This window comes from Juglans regia, chromosome 3 (assembly GCF_001411555.2).
Source record: "Juglans regia cultivar Chandler chromosome 3, Walnut 2.0, whole genome shotgun sequence".
NCBI lineage: Eukaryota > Viridiplantae > Streptophyta > Magnoliopsida > Fagales > Juglandaceae > Juglans > Juglans regia.
The window spans coordinates 852,365-872,720 of record NC_049903.1 but is presented as its reverse complement, the minus strand read 5'-3'; the positions used below and the strand labels follow the sequence as shown (position 1 = coordinate 872,720).

Here is a 20,356-nt window from a genome sequence, read left to right as displayed (position 1 = left end):
TTACCCGTATTTTTCCATTTTGACTGCAAAACTCATATAGATATACATCGATCTCATACAAACAAGGATGATGCATATAAAATGAAGTTTTAGTAGTAAGCTTATCATTAAGAAAGGAAAACCTGTTTCCACTTCTCAGTACACAAGGAAACCTCCACACAGCTAGCGCCTCTGGCCTTCAGGTGATGGGCATTGATCAGCCAAGAAATTATATATGCAGATGATAAAATGGACACCCTAATTTATATGGATCTTATAAATCTGCTAAGTCGTTGTTGTAGACTTGACTCAGACCACTCATTTTGAGAATTAAGCAGATATTCTCCTAATGGAAGACCTGAGCCCTGACGCTTCTATAGACAAATAGAAAATAGGCAGTACAGGCCAGGCCAAGTACTGGATTGCCCGTCCCCACAACATGCAGAAGAATAAAACCAATACATAAATAACTTGAGAGCTGGTATATATACGTGCATATTGAAGAAGCCCGTATACATAATATTGAAGGAAGAGCCCAAGCGACAGGGGAGTAAATTGACAGAAAATAAACTGACAAGCGATTTTATTTTCCAATTTCTCCTTCCTGACCTTTTCTTCGTCCAAACGTTTTCTTTTTCCTGTTCGCATTGAAAATTTTAGAACCATAAAAAGTCGCTCCCAAATATTGAACCATAAACCCCCTCCATAAAAATAGATAAGATTATGAGATATGACTGGACATGATGATATGTTTCTTACTTTCATGTCGATATGAAGCATTTGATTGACGCTCTCGTGAGAAAGTTTGAACACGAAAGCTAAAGCATCCTTTGCAATCATATATGTTAATTTCTTTCATAGTCGAAACTGATCAGACGAGTGATGATGTAATTTATAGACCCGGGACGACAAGTTTGCAATGTCTGAAAAGAATGACGCGTAGAAAAGCAAACTAAACTTTTTGCATTTTTAGGCTTCGCAGATCTTGTATACAGTCCAAAAAAGGATATTACGTTAGAAAAGTTCAAGCATTTTAAGGCTTTAACCTTCTTATACAATTACTACGATCGAACTCGATCTCGCAAGGAAATGATCGAATAATTGAAAACGACGTGAAAGCCATTGCAGTCGTAAATAATGGCAAAGGGCCGGGGTATGTAGTAAATGCATTAAATGGTGGTGGTGTTGTTCAACATGCATCACCATCAAGCTGCTTGTAATCACATGGGGCTTCGTATTCATGTTGAAATTGCAACTGATGGACCCGAAATCAGAGGGGTCCACCTTCACAGATCAGATCATCAGAGGCCGTATCAATCAATTATATCTTCTTATACTTAAAAAGTATTTATTGTTTAATAAACAGTAATAAATAGTACTCTTATTTTCTATTTTTCTTTTTGGTCTTTCTCTACATCCTCATAGCAATACTCTTCTCAAAATTATCCTAACGGATCACAAAATCACCACAACAAATCATAAAATTACAGCAAGTACAGACCAAACTCACTGTGAATCATCTCAAAATCACCGTAGAATGATCAAAAACTCACCATAAATCATTCTAATTCTACAAAATTACAAAATGTACAAATTTATAAAATCACAAAATGGGAGAGGTAGAGGCTCGGCTGGGCATGGAAGGAGCAGGGGAGGTGCCGTGGAAGGCTGGTGGTTGCGTTGTGGGCTGTAGGCAGCGGATCTATGCCGTCGTAGTGGTGCGGTGGTGTGGGCTTGGCTAACGGCGACGCCACTGGGAGAAACCTGTGCGTGTAGAGGCACTGCGTGGTGGGGCTAGGGAGGAGCTACGGGAGCTGCGTCGAGGAGCCACGTTGTGGGGAAGAGGTGGTTGTCGAAGCTTGTGGGAGGAGTTGCTCATGGCGGCGCGATGGAGGGAAATCAAAGGGAGAGGAAGAGAGGGTACAGGCTTCGGCCTGTTACGGGGAGAGAGAGGTGTCTGTGGGGAGGAGATTGGCGTTGGAAAGGTCGCCGGTGATTGGACTTGGTGGTGAAGCAGCAACGAAGGCCGGTGGTGCTAGGAGGAGCCGAGGAGAAGAGAGATCGAGGGGGAAAGGGGCATGCAGCTGGAGGGAGGGAGGAGAGAGAGGGAATAGGGGAAAACTTAGGGTTTGAACCTTTAAATCTCAACCCTTCATCTTGAGTCTCTAGATTTGATCCAACGGTAAATCAAATCATACATTTAAATAAACTCACTTAAAATAGATAATTAAAAAATAAATATCATATCATACATTTAAAATCAACATTAATTTATAAAATACTAATCTTTTATCATTAAATAAATGATGAAGTTTTGCTAAATGTTTTTAAGAAAATAAAACCATATAAATAACTAGAGTTTTTAACATAATTTAAATCTTATAATATTCTTAATTAACTAAATCATTTAGATAAAATAATTTTCTACAATTATAATATTTTTTGGGCTTCCAAAATATAAGAGGCTTACTTTAATGATGAAAGAATGTGAGAGCAGGAACATAGAGAGTGGATTTGCTTCATACGAGCTCGCTACATCTTCTACATAGTTGGAGATAACATGACATGCATGCATTGATCTCTACCGTCAAATATGATTAACTTGTAGAGCTGAAACTTCCATGCAAAGCTTTTAACACATGATTGTAATTGATCTTTCACGTACAGATGATCAACCCAAAGGAAATGTAGAGAAATTTTTTTTATAGAAAATTCTGCGGTTAGAACAAACTCTTTTTATTAAAGTAAAGAAAAATGAAAATTCATAGATGCTTGCTTATATTAGGTTTTATGCTCCTATGCATTAGGTTATTTACTAATATATCTTATGTACTCTTTCAATCTTGATGATTGTGAACTAACAACTAATTCAATTATTTAAAATTTTGTACTGCATTTAAGGTTCAGCCACACTTTATTTGCTGTTTGGATATATTATTTTAAAAAATTTTAGTTTTTCTTTCAATTAGGTAAACGTGGCAAACGTGCTTTGCCCGTTAAACCACTGCTAGTATGTATAAATATATATATATATATATATATGGCTAACTTTTCAATAATATTGAATTCAGTTTTCTGCAAGGTTTCATCACTCATAATATGTATATCACCATAATTAATTGAATTAAGTTTGCATGCATATATGTACTTTATTTTTTTGGCAGTGTCACGGTAGTCTCCTGGAGACTAGACCAGGTACGTGCCGGAGTCCAAGGCCAATTATTGGAAAATAATATTATTAAAATGGGTGGTAGTTTACCGTGCAAGCCTAGTTTTCTTGTTTTTTAAATTTTTTATTTTCAATTTATTAGTATTGCAAATATATTGAGAAGTGATTTTCACATGATAGACGAGTAGTACTAGTTCTTAGATCAAATGTCGACACACATTTTAGCTTCATTGGGCTCGAGTTATCAATATTTATGAGATAGGTGTTTCTAAATAGGTTCCATAATATATAATATTAGACATCTGAAAAATTATTAGATGCTTTGAAAATATAAATGAAGGTTGTTGGATATAAAATAAATTAGGATTATGTCCATTGGAATAAAAGGAAGAGATAAAGTCTAGAGAGGTTGATTGATATATATAAATATGTGAAAGTGACACAAGACAAGTACAACTCAGCTACTCTAAAAAATGGAGAAGATCTATATAAACAAGGATCTCACTACAAACGCAGGACATCTTAGCAACTCTACAAGGAAAGACTCTACAACCCGTGGGGCTAGCTCTTTCTCTTTCTAGAAAGAAAACATCTTCTTCCATCTCCCTTCAACTAGCGCTGTAAATGAACCAGCATGTTCGATAGCCCGTTCGGTACTCGTCCAGTTAAACTCGATTCATGAAAAAAGAAGATCGCCCGTAAAAGTAGATACCTACTCGATTAGTAAATTACACATACTCGACAAAACTCGATTCGACTCTGCTAAAACTTGTTAAGACCCGCTCATTTATGCCTGAGTCAACTCGTTAGTTCGACTCAATTAACACTCATTCATATATTGATAAATATATAAATATATATATTAGCTAATAATATAAACATAACACTTTTATAATTAAATATATAATATGTAACCTAATTATTTATGTCTATATATTGAATATACTTTATAGTTATATTTTATAATTTGTACAATAATTAGTCGATAAGATTTAATAATTTCATATACTAGTATGTGATAACCATATTTGAAATAGATATATGATATCATATTATGTGTATATATTAATAATTTTTCTAGAGATATAATATATTATTATTATGGATAAATACAAACTAGTTAGATATTAATTATTTAAAATTTTTTAAAATATTATAATTCAATAGAGGTTCTACTTGTTAGTTGTACAAATCTAATATTAGATTTTTTATTTTTTATTTTTTAGTTTTTATTTATCTAATTTATTAATTATTAAACCTTATTCAAAATAGACAAGCTAGAGCTCGAGTTCGAGTTGGAAATCTAGCTTACCGAGTCGAGTTCGAACAAAGAAAAATAAAAATTTTGAGTTCGACAAGTCAAAGACCAACTCTGCTCGGCTCAATTACACCCCTCTGCTCGGCTCAATTACACCCCTATCTTCAACCCTATTTCCTTCATTGTATTGAAAGCTACGAGAGGTCATAAAAGATTATAAAATCATCAAATATAGTAGATTTCGCTCTCAAACGATCCATGAACCTAGACTTTATGTTGAACCGCATAAATAATCTTTGTGCCTCTCTCTCTTTATATACGTTTTTTTTTACTAATCATTTCATGGATGAGCATTTGAGCACGGTATCAATGCCCAAATCATCATGGTGGGTCATTCAATCTTATTGTTGGGCTCCGATCCCATCGGGAAAATGCATCAACAAATATGATGCTCTTATAGAACTAATAAGACAGTGGTCTTCAATTTGGATTGAAAGTGTTTGAGAATATTTGTGAATCGTAGTGAAAAAATAATAATAAAATATTGAATAGTAATAAAAAGTACGTGAAAAATAATGAATAATAGAAAAAGTAAGTAAAAAATAATAATAAAATAAAGAATAGTAGTGAAAGTACTTGAGGTACTCTCGTTAGCCAAACCGTTCCGGCTCGAGTAGCTTAAGGATTTTGGTCCAATTAGAGGTTTCAACCCAAGTGCGGCCTCCCATGTGGAAGTTATGCAGCTTTTGGAAGCACAACTAGGACTAGGTTAGTTCCTTTCAATTAGAGCCAGTAGTTTGATAGAATTTTAGGTTAGGATGTATTGAGTATTGATGTTCCATGAGTACGTATTTTTTGTTATCAGACGGTAACTATATCCAAGAACACCTAGATTTATATATTAAAATAATCAGTTAATTTTCGATTACTGCCCTGCAGCCTGGAAATGATTATCCGTTGCAAAAATTTTAACGATTACTATTTATAAACTATATTTAAAATGTTCTCATTGGAATCCCTTGAAGTGATAATTATTATAAACTGCAAGATTTTCTCAGACATGATATATATCTCATTCATAACTTCACATTTTGTAAAGTACCCCACATTAACGTAGTTACTCTTTAATATATATATATATATATATATGTATATATGAGAGCTTATACTCATATGCCTCTTTCTCACATACACCACACAAACTGGTGATATGACTTTATTTTTTATTTTTCAGTGAAACGCATGCGTTTCAAAAAAACTCACCCATAAAGTACTCCTTCCCTTCTTCCAAATATGGAGGTGATATGAACAAGAACCCAACAGAAATCTATTGTACTAGAAATGGACATGCCTACATAGTCCACAATCACAAGCATTGGGGACCAAACGACCAATACCCAAATCAAAGTTCTCCTCTTTGAATCCAAATCCTTAGTCAATCTATAAACCCCATACAACATACACAAATCAGACAAGATTACAATGATTCTCTGGAATAAAACCACTGTGTTAGGTCTATTGCAATTGGATCTCGTCAAACACCTCACTAACATCTAAAAGATGCAACCTCAGGTCAATTGCAATTGGATCTCCATGCAACGAAACAAAGAAAGTCGACTGCAAGTCTTCAAATTTCGTTTCTAAACCCTTCCGATTGGCCTTAATTTCACTGGTTCACTGGAAAATTGCAGGGGGAGCGGGATTCAGAGGGAGAGAGTCTCATTCACGGGGGGAGAGGGATTTGGTGAGAGATTTCTCATGGGAGGAGAGGAATTTTTCATAGGGGAGGATGTATTTTTGTGAGGGATTTCTGAAGGGAGGAGAGGCTTCACGAGAGAAGGACTCAGAGATTTCAGTTGGATCGGACTTTAAGTTAGACCGATTTGACACATCAGATTCATGTGGCGTGTGATACACATCAGAAACGGTACTTCCAATTTTATGAATAATTCTCTTTTATGGAAGGAAAATACTTTTTATAATCGGTGTAAGAGCTTTGAGGGTTACTCTTTAATGTATATGTATATATATATATAAATTATATATACACATGATGATCATGATATATATATATATAAAAAGTTATTACGTTAAATATTATTTACGTAAACCATAAACGTTGGGTGTGGGCATTGTTAATTTGTAATGTTTAAGAATTAAGTTGTGTTAAATTTTTTGGATAAATGATAATTTTATATAGTATTATAATAGAAATTTTGAATTCGAACCTTATATATCTTGTGTTCCACTTCATTTAAAATATTTCAAGTGGTAGACTCACATGATGTTAAGGATAAGACTGATCTAGAGAATTTGCATGTTAAGAAATATATATATATATATATATATATATAAATTATCTCTTTTTATTCGCTTAAACTTTTATACCAAAATAAGTAATTATGATCTCAGGTATAGAAAGTACTATTGGTTTGAAATTAATATGTAATTCTTGGCTAACATGCACAAAATCTTCGCCATTTTTAGTAGTTTTTTTATCGTAGGTTAACCTAGTGCATGGTATTCCAATCATGATCATGTGAACAGTAATTCGTGGAGATTTGGCGTAAGGTACAATCTCGAATAGTTAAATCTCATCTTTGGATTTAAATTTTGAAAAAGGTTGTAGCTAGGAATTAAAAATTTGTCTTACATCCCATTTTGATTTGGACTAAAGGATTTATGCCGGCCTCTAACAAAAAATAAAAGAACTCATGCTGGCCTGGCGATGGGAGATTTCCACCGCAGAGCCCCACCTAGCTAGCGCATGGGGGAGGATCTGATCTCGACATTTATAGTTTTTTTCTTGGAGGGAATAAAAGCAATTTCAAGTGTTTTTTAAGTAATGTTGTCTATGTTTTTAAATAAGAAAATTAAGAAATAAAATGGATATTGTTTTTAATTTAGAAAATTAAATTGGTATCTCAAAAATCTGAAAATCCAGAATTACAAATGATTAAGGTCTCGTTTTCACAACTCTTCATAACTCATCTAATTTTATTTCACTTAATCATTATAATTTTTTTTAAATTTACACATAAATAAAATAAACAATTCAATTTTTTTAAATTTCAAAATAATAAATAATAAAAAATATTTTTTTTTATTAATATTTTATTCAACTTTTAACTTAATTTCATTTACAAAAACAAAAGAGACCTATAATAAAATCTTTTTTACCTTTTTCAAGAGATAATATTGGCTGATAATTATTAATATTGTGACACATGCATTTATTTTAAATGATTTTTGCATCACAAATGTATATTATATCAACAAAATCTTAAAATTAAGAACTGCATTGGTCAAAAATTATTATTTCCTGAAAGCGATAATTTGGTAGCAGCTCGATTCCGCCACTGTAAGAACAACAACGTTCAAGAATTGGCAATCAATTGTTGGTTCTCTTCGTAGGCACGGAGGAGTCTCTCTACGAGTGTCACAGACACACTGACAGAGAGAGACGACGGTCAAAAGACCGGATCCCGGGAACTATACACGCGTCAGCAAGGAACAGATGGCCTGTACTCTGTACCCATTCGTCGTCTTGCCTGTGACCACGTGTCTCTCATTCATTAGCTCTGATTACTATTACTATTACTACTACGTGTTTGTTCACTTTCCTTCGCTCGTAATCCGACTTGTCCAAACACACCCTCTCCCAACCTCTACGTGCACAGAACGAGGAGACCCATTTCAAATGAATGACAGACAGAGTTTAGAAATTACACACATTTTGACACGGACATGGGACCATTGTTCTGTACATAAATCGAGCTTTTTCGTGGACGACACGATCCGAGTCTGCCGCTCATCTCTCCCTCTCTCTCTCTCTCTCTCTCTCTCTCTCTCAATACCTTTTTATCTTTCTGCTCGGCCTTCTTTCTATTTCCCTTTCTCATATTTCAAATCCTATGGAAATGGAGGATCAGTACGGCATGCCCGATCTCAGGCAACTCATGAACGGCAGGTCGTCCCATTTCCCGTCCATCCCACAGCCACAAGAGCTCTTCTCTAGCCACCATCGAAACCTCTCACCCAGCAACCACTACGACATGATTATGGTGGGTCGTCAAGTAGGGGCAGAAATGTTGCCCCGTGGCCTTCACGAGTTTCGCTCTGATTCTGCTTCTACTGCACCTGCCACTACCCCCACCGTTACTGTCACCACTTCTACTTCTACTCCTTCGCTTAGCGGGTTTGAGGCCGAGACTGCAGGTTGCTTAGGTGGCGATGGCGGCACTGGAAGATGGCCCAGACAAGAGACTCTCACTCTTCTTGAGATCAGATCTCGCCTTGATCCAAAGTTCAAAGAGGCTAATCAGAAGGGACCCTTGTGGGATGAAGTTTCCAGGTATATTACATATGAGCCCTAATCCTCCTTTTATTTTTCTGTTTTCTTCGTTAATCATTAAAACTTCCTCTCTCTCTCTCTCTCGCAACAATTTTACATTTTCTATTGTTGATGATGATGATGAAGGATGCATGGAATGGTTTGTCCATGTCACTAGGAAATATTAATGGAGAAGAATGATTGCTGTTAGTATTTTTGGCGGTTACATTTGAGTACTTTGGAAGTGATATATGGCTTTGTTAACGGGGTTTTGAGTTGGAAAATGACTAACTAGGAGGTTCAGTTCGAGACCCCGGCAGTTATAATTTTCATCTTAGGTTATTAAAAAAAAATTTGTGGCTGATCGTCTGTGTGGTTCTTCAACCGACTCGTTATTTGTTTGAAAATGTGTACCCTTCTTAAGTGAAAGTTTTGCTGGTTTTTGCTAAAATTGTGGCCGACGCCTGGGACGCTTAACCACCCACTACAAAAATTGTATCCTTGTATCTTTTTTTTTTAATCTTTCGACACATCATTGTTTAGATATTTGAATAATCATGTGTTTAATTAATGGGTTATTTGTAATTATTCAGCAAGGAAAGCATATGAGATTGCGTAGCACCATCACTTAACATCGTTAGCACAGGAACTTTTATGAGATGTTCTTTTAAAAAAAAAAAATGTAATCTAGGGTTCCCTCCTATCATTATGTAAAACCTTACTTCAGCCTTCATATCCATGCGTTTCTATGTTTTTTTTTTTTCTCTTTTAAACTCTTCTTTTGGCAGGATTATGTCCGAGGAGCATGGGTACCAAAGAAGTGGGAAGAAATGCAGGGAGAAGTTTGAGAACTTGTACAAATATTACAAAAAAACAAAGGAAGGCAAGGCAGGAAGACAAGATGGAAAGCACTACAGGTTCTTTCGCCAACTCGAAGCTCTCTATGGAGAAACTAACAATACGATTTCGGTCCCAGAATCCCATTTTGCTGGACACAGCCTTCGGTTCCAAACAACAAACCAGACCGCAGTTCAAGCAAATCAAGAGGCTTTTCAATCTCAAAAGCATTGTGATAGCCTTAGCCTCTCTAATTCCTCTGAGTACGATACTTCTTCCTCCAATGACAATGATCTCAGCACCGCAGGTCTGGGGGAGAACGAATCGGTGGAGATCAAAAGGAGGAAGAGAAAAGGTGGAAGAAGCTGGAAGGCGAAGATAAAAGACTTCATCGACTCGCAGATGAGGAAGTTGATGGAGAGACAAGAAGCATGGTTAGAGAAGCTGACGAAAACCCTTGAACAGAAGGAACAAGAGAGGATTTTAAGACAGGAAGAATGGAGGAAACAAGAGGCAGCCAGGATAGATAGGGAGCACAAGTTTTGGGCTAAAGAGCGGGCTTGGATTGAAGCTAGGGATGCCGCTTTAATGGAGACCTTGCAGAAACTAACAGGAAGCGAGGTAAAGGCTTCATCTTCTGAGGGTCTAATGGCCCCTGAAATTCAAAACCACGGTGAAAACCAGAATGAGGATGGAAGTGAAATATTAAATAATGGTGGGAAAGGTGAAAACTGGCCTGAGTCTGAGATTACGAGGTTAATACAACTGAGAAATGCCACTGAGTTAAGAATTCGCCCAAGTGGGTGTTCAGAAGAGGTTCTGTGGGAGGAAATAGCTGGAAAGATGGCTTGCTTGGGATATGAAAGAAATGCTTTAATGTACAAAGACAAATGGGAGAGCATCAATAATTATCCTAGAAAAACCAAGGAAGGAAACAAGAAGCGCAAGGAGAATTCAAGAGGCTGTGGATACTTTCAGACTAGCGAGACGTCCCTATACAATCATGGAGGAGCTTACTGCGAAATCAGCGAACAAGAACCAGAGACTGTGAGACTGCACGGGAATGATGGTTCTTCCCCTTCCAATTCCAATGCCGGAAATTCTGTGCACGAGAGCTGCTTTCCTTTCTTGATGGGCGATGGGGATCAAAACTTGTGGGAAAACTATGCTTTGAAAGTCAACAAAGGCGATCAGAACCAGTAAGCTAAAAGAACGTGGACGTACGTACAGAGGGAGAGGAATTTTGAAGGGCGAGAAAGATGGTTGACTTGTCAAGAGGAAAGAGATTTAATTGAAAATGCCAATGGGCCGGAAAGTGGACATACAATGTGTAAGGAAAGATCAGCTGACTGGGACTGGGACTGGGACTGGGACTGGGACTTAATTATGTATAGGGATTGATCTTTAGGACCAAAATAAAGGGTTTGTGTTTTATGATCTCCCCGTTGGGGAAGGGAGGTACGTACATGCGCGATGTTCTCGATCCAAGCGTTGAGTTATCATCCCGGCCAACGTTTGTGTAAGTTTTCTATTTTGTACTAAATTTCCCTTTTGTGCATGCAATTGATATGTTAATTCATGTACGTACGTAGTTCATTACACATTAATCGGCCTACGTTTCAGGCCTGTACGTTCCTCGATCGATCGATTGGTAACTTTTGAACACATAATTATAATTAACTGCTGATGTGTTTGCAGCTGGGAGCAAATATATATAAACACAATCAACAGATCAAAACAATTAATTAGTACCATGATTAATATATATAGCTACGATCTCCTCATTTAATTTATTTGGTAATTTGCAAATTTATAATTTATATTTGTTAAATGTCTCCTAGCTAGCTCCTTTCTGTTGTGCAATAATGCAATCTAATTAATTAGGATTGTTGCATTACGTTATGATAATAAAATTAAGAATATATCGTACGTGTAAGTTTTAACAAGCTAATAACAGTAGTTTATTTTTTAAGGTTTGCAAATATGCTTTTGCTTTCATCATTAATGGTGCGGATCGAACAGATCAAGGAGAATTTCGACCAAAGCATGTAGCTAAACATATTCTCTCCGAACATATCACTCCTATATATACACACCCGTGGGAAAACTTGGCTTTAGTAGTACTTGTCAGAGACAAAATTTTCAAGATAACGTTGTTTGGAAAGGAATCTTCGTGCCGACCAAAAAATTAAAAAGAAATGATATTTATAGTTATAGAATTTGCACATATTCATTTTAATTAAAAAAATAAGTAAATATAATATTTATAAAAAATTAATTTTTTAATAATAGACATTTCTTTTTTTCAAAAGAAATACACAACTTGCACAAATTAGCTATATATATTTGTAATATTTAACATTACTTACAAATTATTTGCTAGCTATGACTTATATATGAGCGTTGTTTCCGACATTTCAAGCTTATATATATAGACAGTGAATATATACTTGAATACTCACTCTCAAATTAAGAAGCGGAATATGACGCTACAGGCCGTAGTTTCGAAGCCAATGTGGAAACTAATGGCCGGTACTTGGATATACTTTGATATTTATTGTTGCACTTACTGTACATATATATGGTGAATCGGTGTTTGGATTTAACTGATCAGAAGAAGTAAGGGTTTTGGAATTTGTAATGGTTGGAAGGGGATTTTCATGTAAATTGCATCTTGGATAAATTACTTATATTAAGAGAGTTATATTTTTAAGAAAAAGTGCTACCTACAACTATAAGAACATCTCATAAAAATAAACCTATAAATTGAAATGATTTTATATGATACGTTGGATCTAATATTTTATAATAAAAATAAAATTGCTATCTAACATATGATCTCATCAAATTACATTAGTTTATAAATTTACTTTTATGAAATCTCTTTGTAACTAAAACATTTCACATTAATTTTAAGTACCATTTCCTTTGGCCAATCATTAATGGGAAGCAACTCTTTAGATCAGTTGGAATATTATTGCTTACACTTTTCCTATTTACTCTTTAGACTTTAGAGTCTTATAAGAGTACGTAGCTGTATATATAATATATAGGTACTCTTATATATATATATATATTGGGGAGGGGGTCGAACCATGATCTCCATTAATTTGGAGATGTGGGTCTTGTGCAATAAGCCACAGGCCGTTATATATAATATAATAGTAGTAGGTATACATATAATATATATAATTAAGAAATATTGGCATACTTTGAATTTCGGAAATTGGGTAGAATGAGGTATTTTTGGCGTTATAAGCTAGACAGTTCAGAAAGTTGGACAATAGATGGGATGGCAGGTTTGCTGAAACCGCTTACTCTTTCTTGCATATAGAATAATATACAAGCGTGATGGTACCAGAAATGATGCATAGTCTATCATGGTCCACAGAAACTGTGTCCATACGTTAAACTAGTAGACAGGGACTGCCCGTATTTAGGAAGGAGTAAAGAAGCTTCCCACCAGGGGCAGGGGGAACCAAATTACAAGCTGGGAGAGACGACGTTACAGTCCTTGTCACTGTGTCAAGTACCAGAGCTTTCTTTTGGCCCCCTCCAGCTTTTATCTGTTTTTCCTCCTCTCTCTCTCTCTCTCTCTCTGAATCTTTCACCCAGAGAGGCGCTGCTTCCCTTGTCCCATGGACGAGAGACAGCTTTTAGTCATTAGCAATAGCAATCGAAGGAAACGAAATTACTCATCAATTATGGAAAAATCAGACTCCAAAGGATCGGCTTTTTTTGTGATTCCATTGATGGGACTTGACCATGTAACTTAGATAATATTTAAAAAGTGACCTGCCTTTCTTTTAACGTGCCCCAAATTATTAAACAAAAGGGCCACTGTTTAAATATTTTTTTGCCCTAAAAGGCAACAATCAATACCACATCTTTCACCCTGACTAGCAATATCAATTCTGTGTGATCAAACATCTATTTTTCCTTCAATACTTCATCAGTACTTTGCGTGCTTCTATGATCGGGGCATGCATGCATTCGCAAAACAAAGGCAGGACGAGGCCAGAGGGTCTTAAACCTTGTACATTTTTCTCCTTTTTTTTTTTTTTTTTTATAACTTATTTGCACCCAAACCATAAAAAAACTATAGATTAATTAGCAAAACCTAAACTTAAATGATAAAACGGGATGATGCAAACTTCACATTTCTGTACTGTTGAAAGCCCATATGCATTTCTCTCTCTCTCTCGGAATGGGAGAGAATTATTTTTCTTGACAGATATAATTCTTTTAGGCGTACGGAAAGAAAATTATTGAGGTACTGATTCTCCTACTATGATGTCTTCGTCGGCTTATGATTTCTGTGTGATTGCGACTGGAGGAGAGAGTATTTTGTAATACATATGGAGAATAGGCCACAGATACATACACCCAACCTACCCAATTCATGACTGTCTCATTCGGCCTCGATCGTATTAATTAAAGAAAACGAGGTTGCGCGCAATCTAAGAAAGGGCCCAAATTCCAATGACCAAAATCGAAACGATCTACGATACGAAGGTTTCCAAAAGCAACATAAATTTTGATATCATATTTTTGCACGATAATAATAATTAATGATGATGATGATGATGATGTCTGGTTTCCGGCCATTTCCCCTTCAATCTTCATGGCCTGCTTAGCCAACATCGTTAATCGTAGTTCTTTGCTTTCAGAATTCTTTTTTGGGGTTTTGAGAACGAGTAAAAAGTTGTGCCTCAGCCTTCAGGGCCCCCTAGGAAACATCGTTATCCTTCTGCGAGAATGAGTCCCAATTAAAGGACTAAGGACCACTGGCGAGCATCACAGCGCAGCAGCACTGTCCATTATTTTCTGTCAATTCATCCATCTTTGATATCTTAATGTGCGCTACCTAGATTATCACGTATTTCTAACTCTACCCTTTGTGTGTGTGTATTCGGTACTGCTATCCGTCAGTCCAAATTATGACTAACAAATTCAACTCGCCTTCTGTGCATCATAAATTTCTTCTGACTCCTACCTGGCGATGGGAGGGAAAGAATAGAGGGAAAAAAAAAAAAGCTTGAGAGCTTACCGGAGGGATAGTCTCCAAGCTTAAATAGGTTCCTAAAGATGGATCTAATAATATTTAACAGCCCATTTGTATCGATAATTGTTAAATTATCAAATAAAAATTCTATTAATCATGTCTTACACCACACACCAACTTATAATTTGTTATTTTTATATTTCTACTGAAATAGATATATATTCATGTATAAATATATATATTTAAACAAAAAGATAAAAATCATGACAAATTACATGTTAGTGTGTTTTACTATTGAAGAGGAAGACACGTCCCCCATTTTCTTTTTACTTGGAGCTCCTAGTAGTAGTGTTTTGGATATACTTTATCACCACTTCTCCTACCTTCTCCGATTTACCGAACCCATACTGAGGAGGTGGAGAATTCAAGCACGTTAAGCTTATGCCACATTTTGCGGCCCACAAAACTGCTTTGGTTTGGGCTAGGCTTATTGGGCTGGTATTTGGGCTTGATGGATTCGATCTCTAGCTAGTTGGTGTACACACGTAACACAGTATTGCTATGAATATTTTTCTTAACAAGAACGTACGGTAAAAATGTGTTTATTGTTTCATATAAATCTTAAAGATAAGACTCGTATTCCTGTAATTGGTTTAATATTTGGAATATTCCTTAGCGCTTGACTACGACAAGAACAGGGCAAAAAGCAATAAAAGTAGCTAGGTAGGTAAATGTAATGATGTCAACGGTGGGGTGGGGTGGAGGAGGGTAGAAGCAAGGGCAAGAAATTAGCACAAAATAGGTAGCATTGACTGTTCGAGAAAAGGGAAAGTGGAGGTGATAGTGCGAAAATAAAGAAGGAAGAGGTGCCAGCAGCCACTAAGTCTGATTGGCATAACCTACGGCGTCCAAAATAGAAATTTGGAGTTCGAAACTCCATTTTCCAAACTCCAAAAAAAAAAAAAATGAAGAGGTCTAGAAATTATTTGCTCTTAACTTTTTCTTTATTAATTAATGATGTGAATGTGGCTTAGTGCCGTTTTGAGACTGTCGAAATTACCATGCGTGCTCTACAATTGCAACGGAACTTTTTTGGAGCTCGAACTTGCATTAAATACGTGTTACATGCTGGAGGGATAGAATAGAAGAAACCGAGTCTAGAGTAGTTAGGGGAGTGACAGGTTTTAGCAGATGCAGTCATTTGTAACCAAACCCACATAAACATTGCATCATTTGTTTGATTTTATTTATTTTCCTTCTTCCATTTCTCGGCTTATTTGACACTCAAGATCTTAACTAGTTAAGGACTCTCCATTTTTCAACGTATACGAATCTGGACAACGATAATTTCTCACTTTTCCTGCCCTATGGATTTAATTCCATTGAATACGGAAAATGAAGAAAGAAAAAAACCTATTTTGCGCCATAAACGAAAATAAATAAAGCTTGAAAGGTAAAAAAAAATCATTCCAGATTTCATGGGGGTATACTTTGATCAGTCAGAATTTTTTACTGCTTCGGCAAACCTATCACCTTTTATTTCAACTGGAATCTTTGTAAAGCAGCATAAAGAAATGAATTTCACTTCGAAGGGGAACCTCAACAAAACCCAATTATCATGCCTCACTGAAGAAGCCCTTACACTAACACAATGTCACAAACCCCCCAACACCAGTCTTCTAGAGACAGCAGTCTTCCTTCAAAGAAAAGGTTTGCCACAACTGCCCATCCTTCGGCTGAAAGAGACGACGCCCGCCCCAGCTCACGAACGAAACATCCTACATCAGAGAGCATGTTGCCATGGATCCACGTATAAAGTCAATAGACTATGTATTCAACCGCAACCGCAACAAAAACGGAGAGTGGATAGAAACCAAAATGAAGTTACATTTCTGTGTTTGTAGAATGAAACGACAGTCATTTGACTCATAATACTTTGTTTAGAAAGCAAATTGAAATATAAGATATAAGAAGTTCTCGGCTGAAAAACCCAAGCTCACCAAGCAAATGCTCCTCAAGCTTTATTATTCTACCACCATCCTCTATTAGGACTGAGATAACAAAGAACATTGGAAAGGTGCCCTAACCTATGCCTGAGAATAGAACAAACCCAAAACATACCGCATCAACTCTCCAAAAGAAAACGCAAACCACCAGATGCTTAACTTCATCAGTACTTATAGTCCTTCACGTGAAGGCTCTCCGAGGCACCCTCACTGAGTTTTGCATCGCCCTTGTAAATTCCCAGGGTTGCCTCTGAGTTTGCCTTGGCCCTGGAAAGGAAAGCAGCCTGAGCCTTCTCAAAATTTTCCGGCTTTCCAGCCCAAGTCTTGAGAGTGCTCTGCTGAAGGGCCCGCCCAAAGGAGAATGAAAGACTCCATGGCTTCTTTCCCTTGTATTTGTTCATTGCATTTAGGTTGAGGGTTGCCTCCTCCTCACTCTGACCACCAGACAAGAAAACAACTGCAGGAACTGCAGGAGGCATAGTTCGCTGTAGTGCCGTAACAGTGTACTTAGCAATCACCTCTGGTGCAACCTTTGGTGCCTCAGATCCTGGGGTCACCATGTTGGGCTTCAACAAAGTTCCCTCAAGCAGGACATGGTGATCATTTAGAGCTTTGTAAACAGCAGCAAGCACGCGTTCGGTCACATCAGCACACTTCTCAATATCATGGGGTCCATCAACCAGAATCTCTGGCTCAACTATGGGGACCAAGCCATTTTCCTGGCAGATGATAGCATATCGGGCCAAACCATTGGCATTATCGTTGATGGCCAGCTGCGATGCCTCAGTTGCGCCAATCTTGAGCACAGCACGCCATTTGGCAAATCGAGCACCAGCTTCATAGTACTTCTGGCAACGCTGTGCAAGGCCATCAAGACCCTGGGTGGTGGTCTCACCATTGGTACCAGGAAGCTCAACAGTGCCCTTGTCGACCTTGATACCAGGGAGAACTCCACCTTCCTTCAAAAGCTCAACAAAGGGCTTACCTGCAGGGTATAATATAAAGATTTTACATTATCAGGGAAAAGTGAAGGTAAAGTGAGCACTTGTAACAAGATGTCTTTCAAAATATGGTACTCAAACATCAAAATCGAACCAGAACACCCAACTTTGAGCATATGCAATTTATGAAAATCCATGTCAAATTTTGTTTATACCACGAGAAACTTAAAGTGTGCTTAAAACAAATTCATAACAATAGATACAAGAATTAATCAAAATACCAGAAGCTGTCTTCTGATAGAGGGTCTCCTCAAAAAGAATTACTCCACTGAGGTATTGGAGGGCACCGGGAGTGGTGAACAGAAGCTCTCGTAGAACACGCCTGTTCTCTTCAACATTCTCGACATTAATGCTGGAAAGACGCTTGCCAATGGTACCAGTTGACTCATCAGCAGCAAGGATACCCTTCCCAGGGGTACCAATGTATGCAGCATTAGCAATAAGCTCGTCTGAAACAAATAAGCGGAAACAAGCCATTGATGAGAATTCATGAGACAAATAAGTAATATTCAATCATTTTGTTGTCAGTTAACATGAATAAAATAAACTAAAATCAGCACTAGCGGCTTAGTACAGACAGTATTAAACAAAAGCCAAATACCAATATGCAAATATGTTTAAGGGTCAACACAAAGGGCAGAGGATAACAGCTACTTATCACAAACTTTTAAATCTGCTAAGAACAACTTTCAAGAAAAACATAAACCCTAGTGATATATAAATGACATTAAAATTGTTGGCAGCTAAATTTTATTGGGCTTAATAACCGAAACGAAAAAAATCTGTACTTCTACGATATAACAACTAGGCATTACATATTTCAACAAGCGTTATCTGATGCACAAGTAACTCAAAACATTTACTCTAATAACCCAATAGAAATAGGCAAACCGGGATATAATATGAACCAAAATTATACAGACTCGTTGGATATCTATCGATAAGTGATTCCTCATACATCCATAAGAACAAACTCTTACACACAAAAACAAACAAACAAACTCCGGTAACCAAATAAATTTGGATCTCCAAAAACCCAACAACTCATTATTTCATTATTCTTAATTGGCAGAATGCTATGGGTCCTGAACAGCCACTAACATCAAAATCTACAAAAATTACCGATGATCGCAGTCAGAAGGCTAAAAGCAACAAGTCCCCACAGATGATTCAGACGAAGTGATAATTGACAAATCATCCCAAAGGCCATCATATAACCAGATCTGCTGATTATGTGAAACAACAAATACTCACCCGGACCCATAATTCTTACCAGCTTAATCAATACATTAAAGGAAAAAAAAATATATTCTTTTCTGCATGGCGTAGTTAGTATTCTATTTATCACTAACCAACCAGAAGCTGTACCATATAGAAGAATTGGTTAAAAAGTTTCAAAGTTCAAAAAGCGGATCTGAGGCTACTAGGTGCCTAGATTGGGTTTCGTTGCAAGAGAAAGGGCAACGATTCAGTTAGAATCCCCCCAATCCGAAAGATCCATAATTTTTTTAGTAACAATAAAGAGGATTTTTAACTAACAGTCCTCGTTCAAAGATCCGCTCTAAATCATAGACAATCTACGACGACAACAGTTGAATAAACAATACTACATCAAACAAAGCAGTATTCATCCCATTAGAATTTCCAGATCTAATCGAGGGGGATCGAGAAACGAAGAGTATAGGGAACAAAAAGCACAAACAGAGAAGGAACATAAGGAGTGAATTACCCTGGTATTTGCTCTTGAAAGCCGACATTTTCTGTTTTTGTCAATAAAAGGGAACTGAGATGAGTTATTTTCTGAGGGAAAAGGAGAGATTTCGGAGATAGGAATGAAAATGAGGATTCGGGGTTGGGGTTTATATTTAGGTGAGGGAGAGAAAGGTCAGTGGGAGCCGTGACGGCGTTGATTGGTATCGATATCGTCGCTTCTCTGTTTCGGCTTTTTCTGCAAGCAACGTTGTAGATGCTCGATTTACTTTTTTAGCCTTGGGCCGGCCCAACTGAGCTCGTCAATTGTCCTATTATAGGCTTGCGGGGGGCCGCACAGGGTTCGTCACGCCACACGCGAGTGAGAGGAATTACTATTTTACGTCCTTGCCCGTTCAATGCGGTTCTCAAAACATATATAAATTAAATAACATTTTCCAACTTATGGGTTTGACCTCAAACTAGATGATGATTTCCATTTTGTCAAGCTCCTCAAGAACTCCATTTTATTTTTATTTTCGTTTATAGTTGTTGTTCTCTGTGTGTGTGTGGGCGAGGTGGGGGGTTTTGGAGGGCTCGGGACTGGCGAGACGTTCAATACAGGAAGGGTATAATAGGGTAATCAACAAAAACCAAAAGGGAAATGGCCCACTTTCATGATTCGTCCCAGCCCCCAAACCAGCCCTTAAAAGGGGAAAGTGGTGGTGTTTCCAAGCTAAAAGTTTATCTAAAACCACTGCGCGATTAGGTGGGCAGCAGCAGGAATAGGATGGGTCAAATTCTGTGGGAGTTGAGAATGAGCTCTTCAGGGTTTGGTTGCTGAATGCTTAACAGTTTAACACGCAAAAACCGAGAGCGACGCCTGTACCCTTTGGGTGTCGGTTTACTTTTTCTCAACAACAATTAAAAGAGAAGTGATTATTTCATCCAATTAAAATTCTATTTAATTTTTTATTTTATTAAATATGATGTGATATATTTATTATTATTAAATAATTATTTATTATATATTTTTTAACCGTCCTTTTTTAACCGTCATCATCAATTCTGTATTTTTA

General features: G+C 36.9%; 2 protein-coding genes across 2 annotated transcripts; one reads left to right on the top strand and one right to left on the bottom strand.

Annotated features, from left to right (window-relative positions):
- The first annotated feature begins 8,184 nt into the window (after window positions 1–8,184).
- LOC108985011 (trihelix transcription factor PTL) lies at window positions 8,185–11,279 on the top strand. Its single transcript, XM_018957134.2, has 2 exons — window positions 8,185–8,760; window positions 9,528–11,279. Exons 1-2 carry the CDS (start codon window positions 8,321–8,323, stop codon window positions 10,777–10,779), a joined length of 1,692 nt encoding a protein of 563 aa, XP_018812679.2. The 5' UTR covers window positions 8,185–8,320; the 3' UTR covers window positions 10,780–11,279.
- Window positions 11,280–16,414: 5,135 nt separating this feature from the next.
- Window positions 16,415–19,518, bottom strand: LOC108985009 (fructose-bisphosphate aldolase 6, cytosolic-like). Its single transcript, XM_018957132.2, has 3 exons — window positions 19,318–19,518; window positions 17,810–18,037; window positions 16,415–17,572 (listed from the first exon to the last, which is right to left on the bottom strand). Exons 1-3 carry the CDS (start codon window positions 19,343–19,345, stop codon window positions 16,752–16,754), a joined length of 1,077 nt encoding a protein of 358 aa, XP_018812677.2. The 5' UTR covers window positions 19,346–19,518; the 3' UTR covers window positions 16,415–16,751.
- Between the last annotated feature and the right edge of the window lie 838 nt (window positions 19,519–20,356).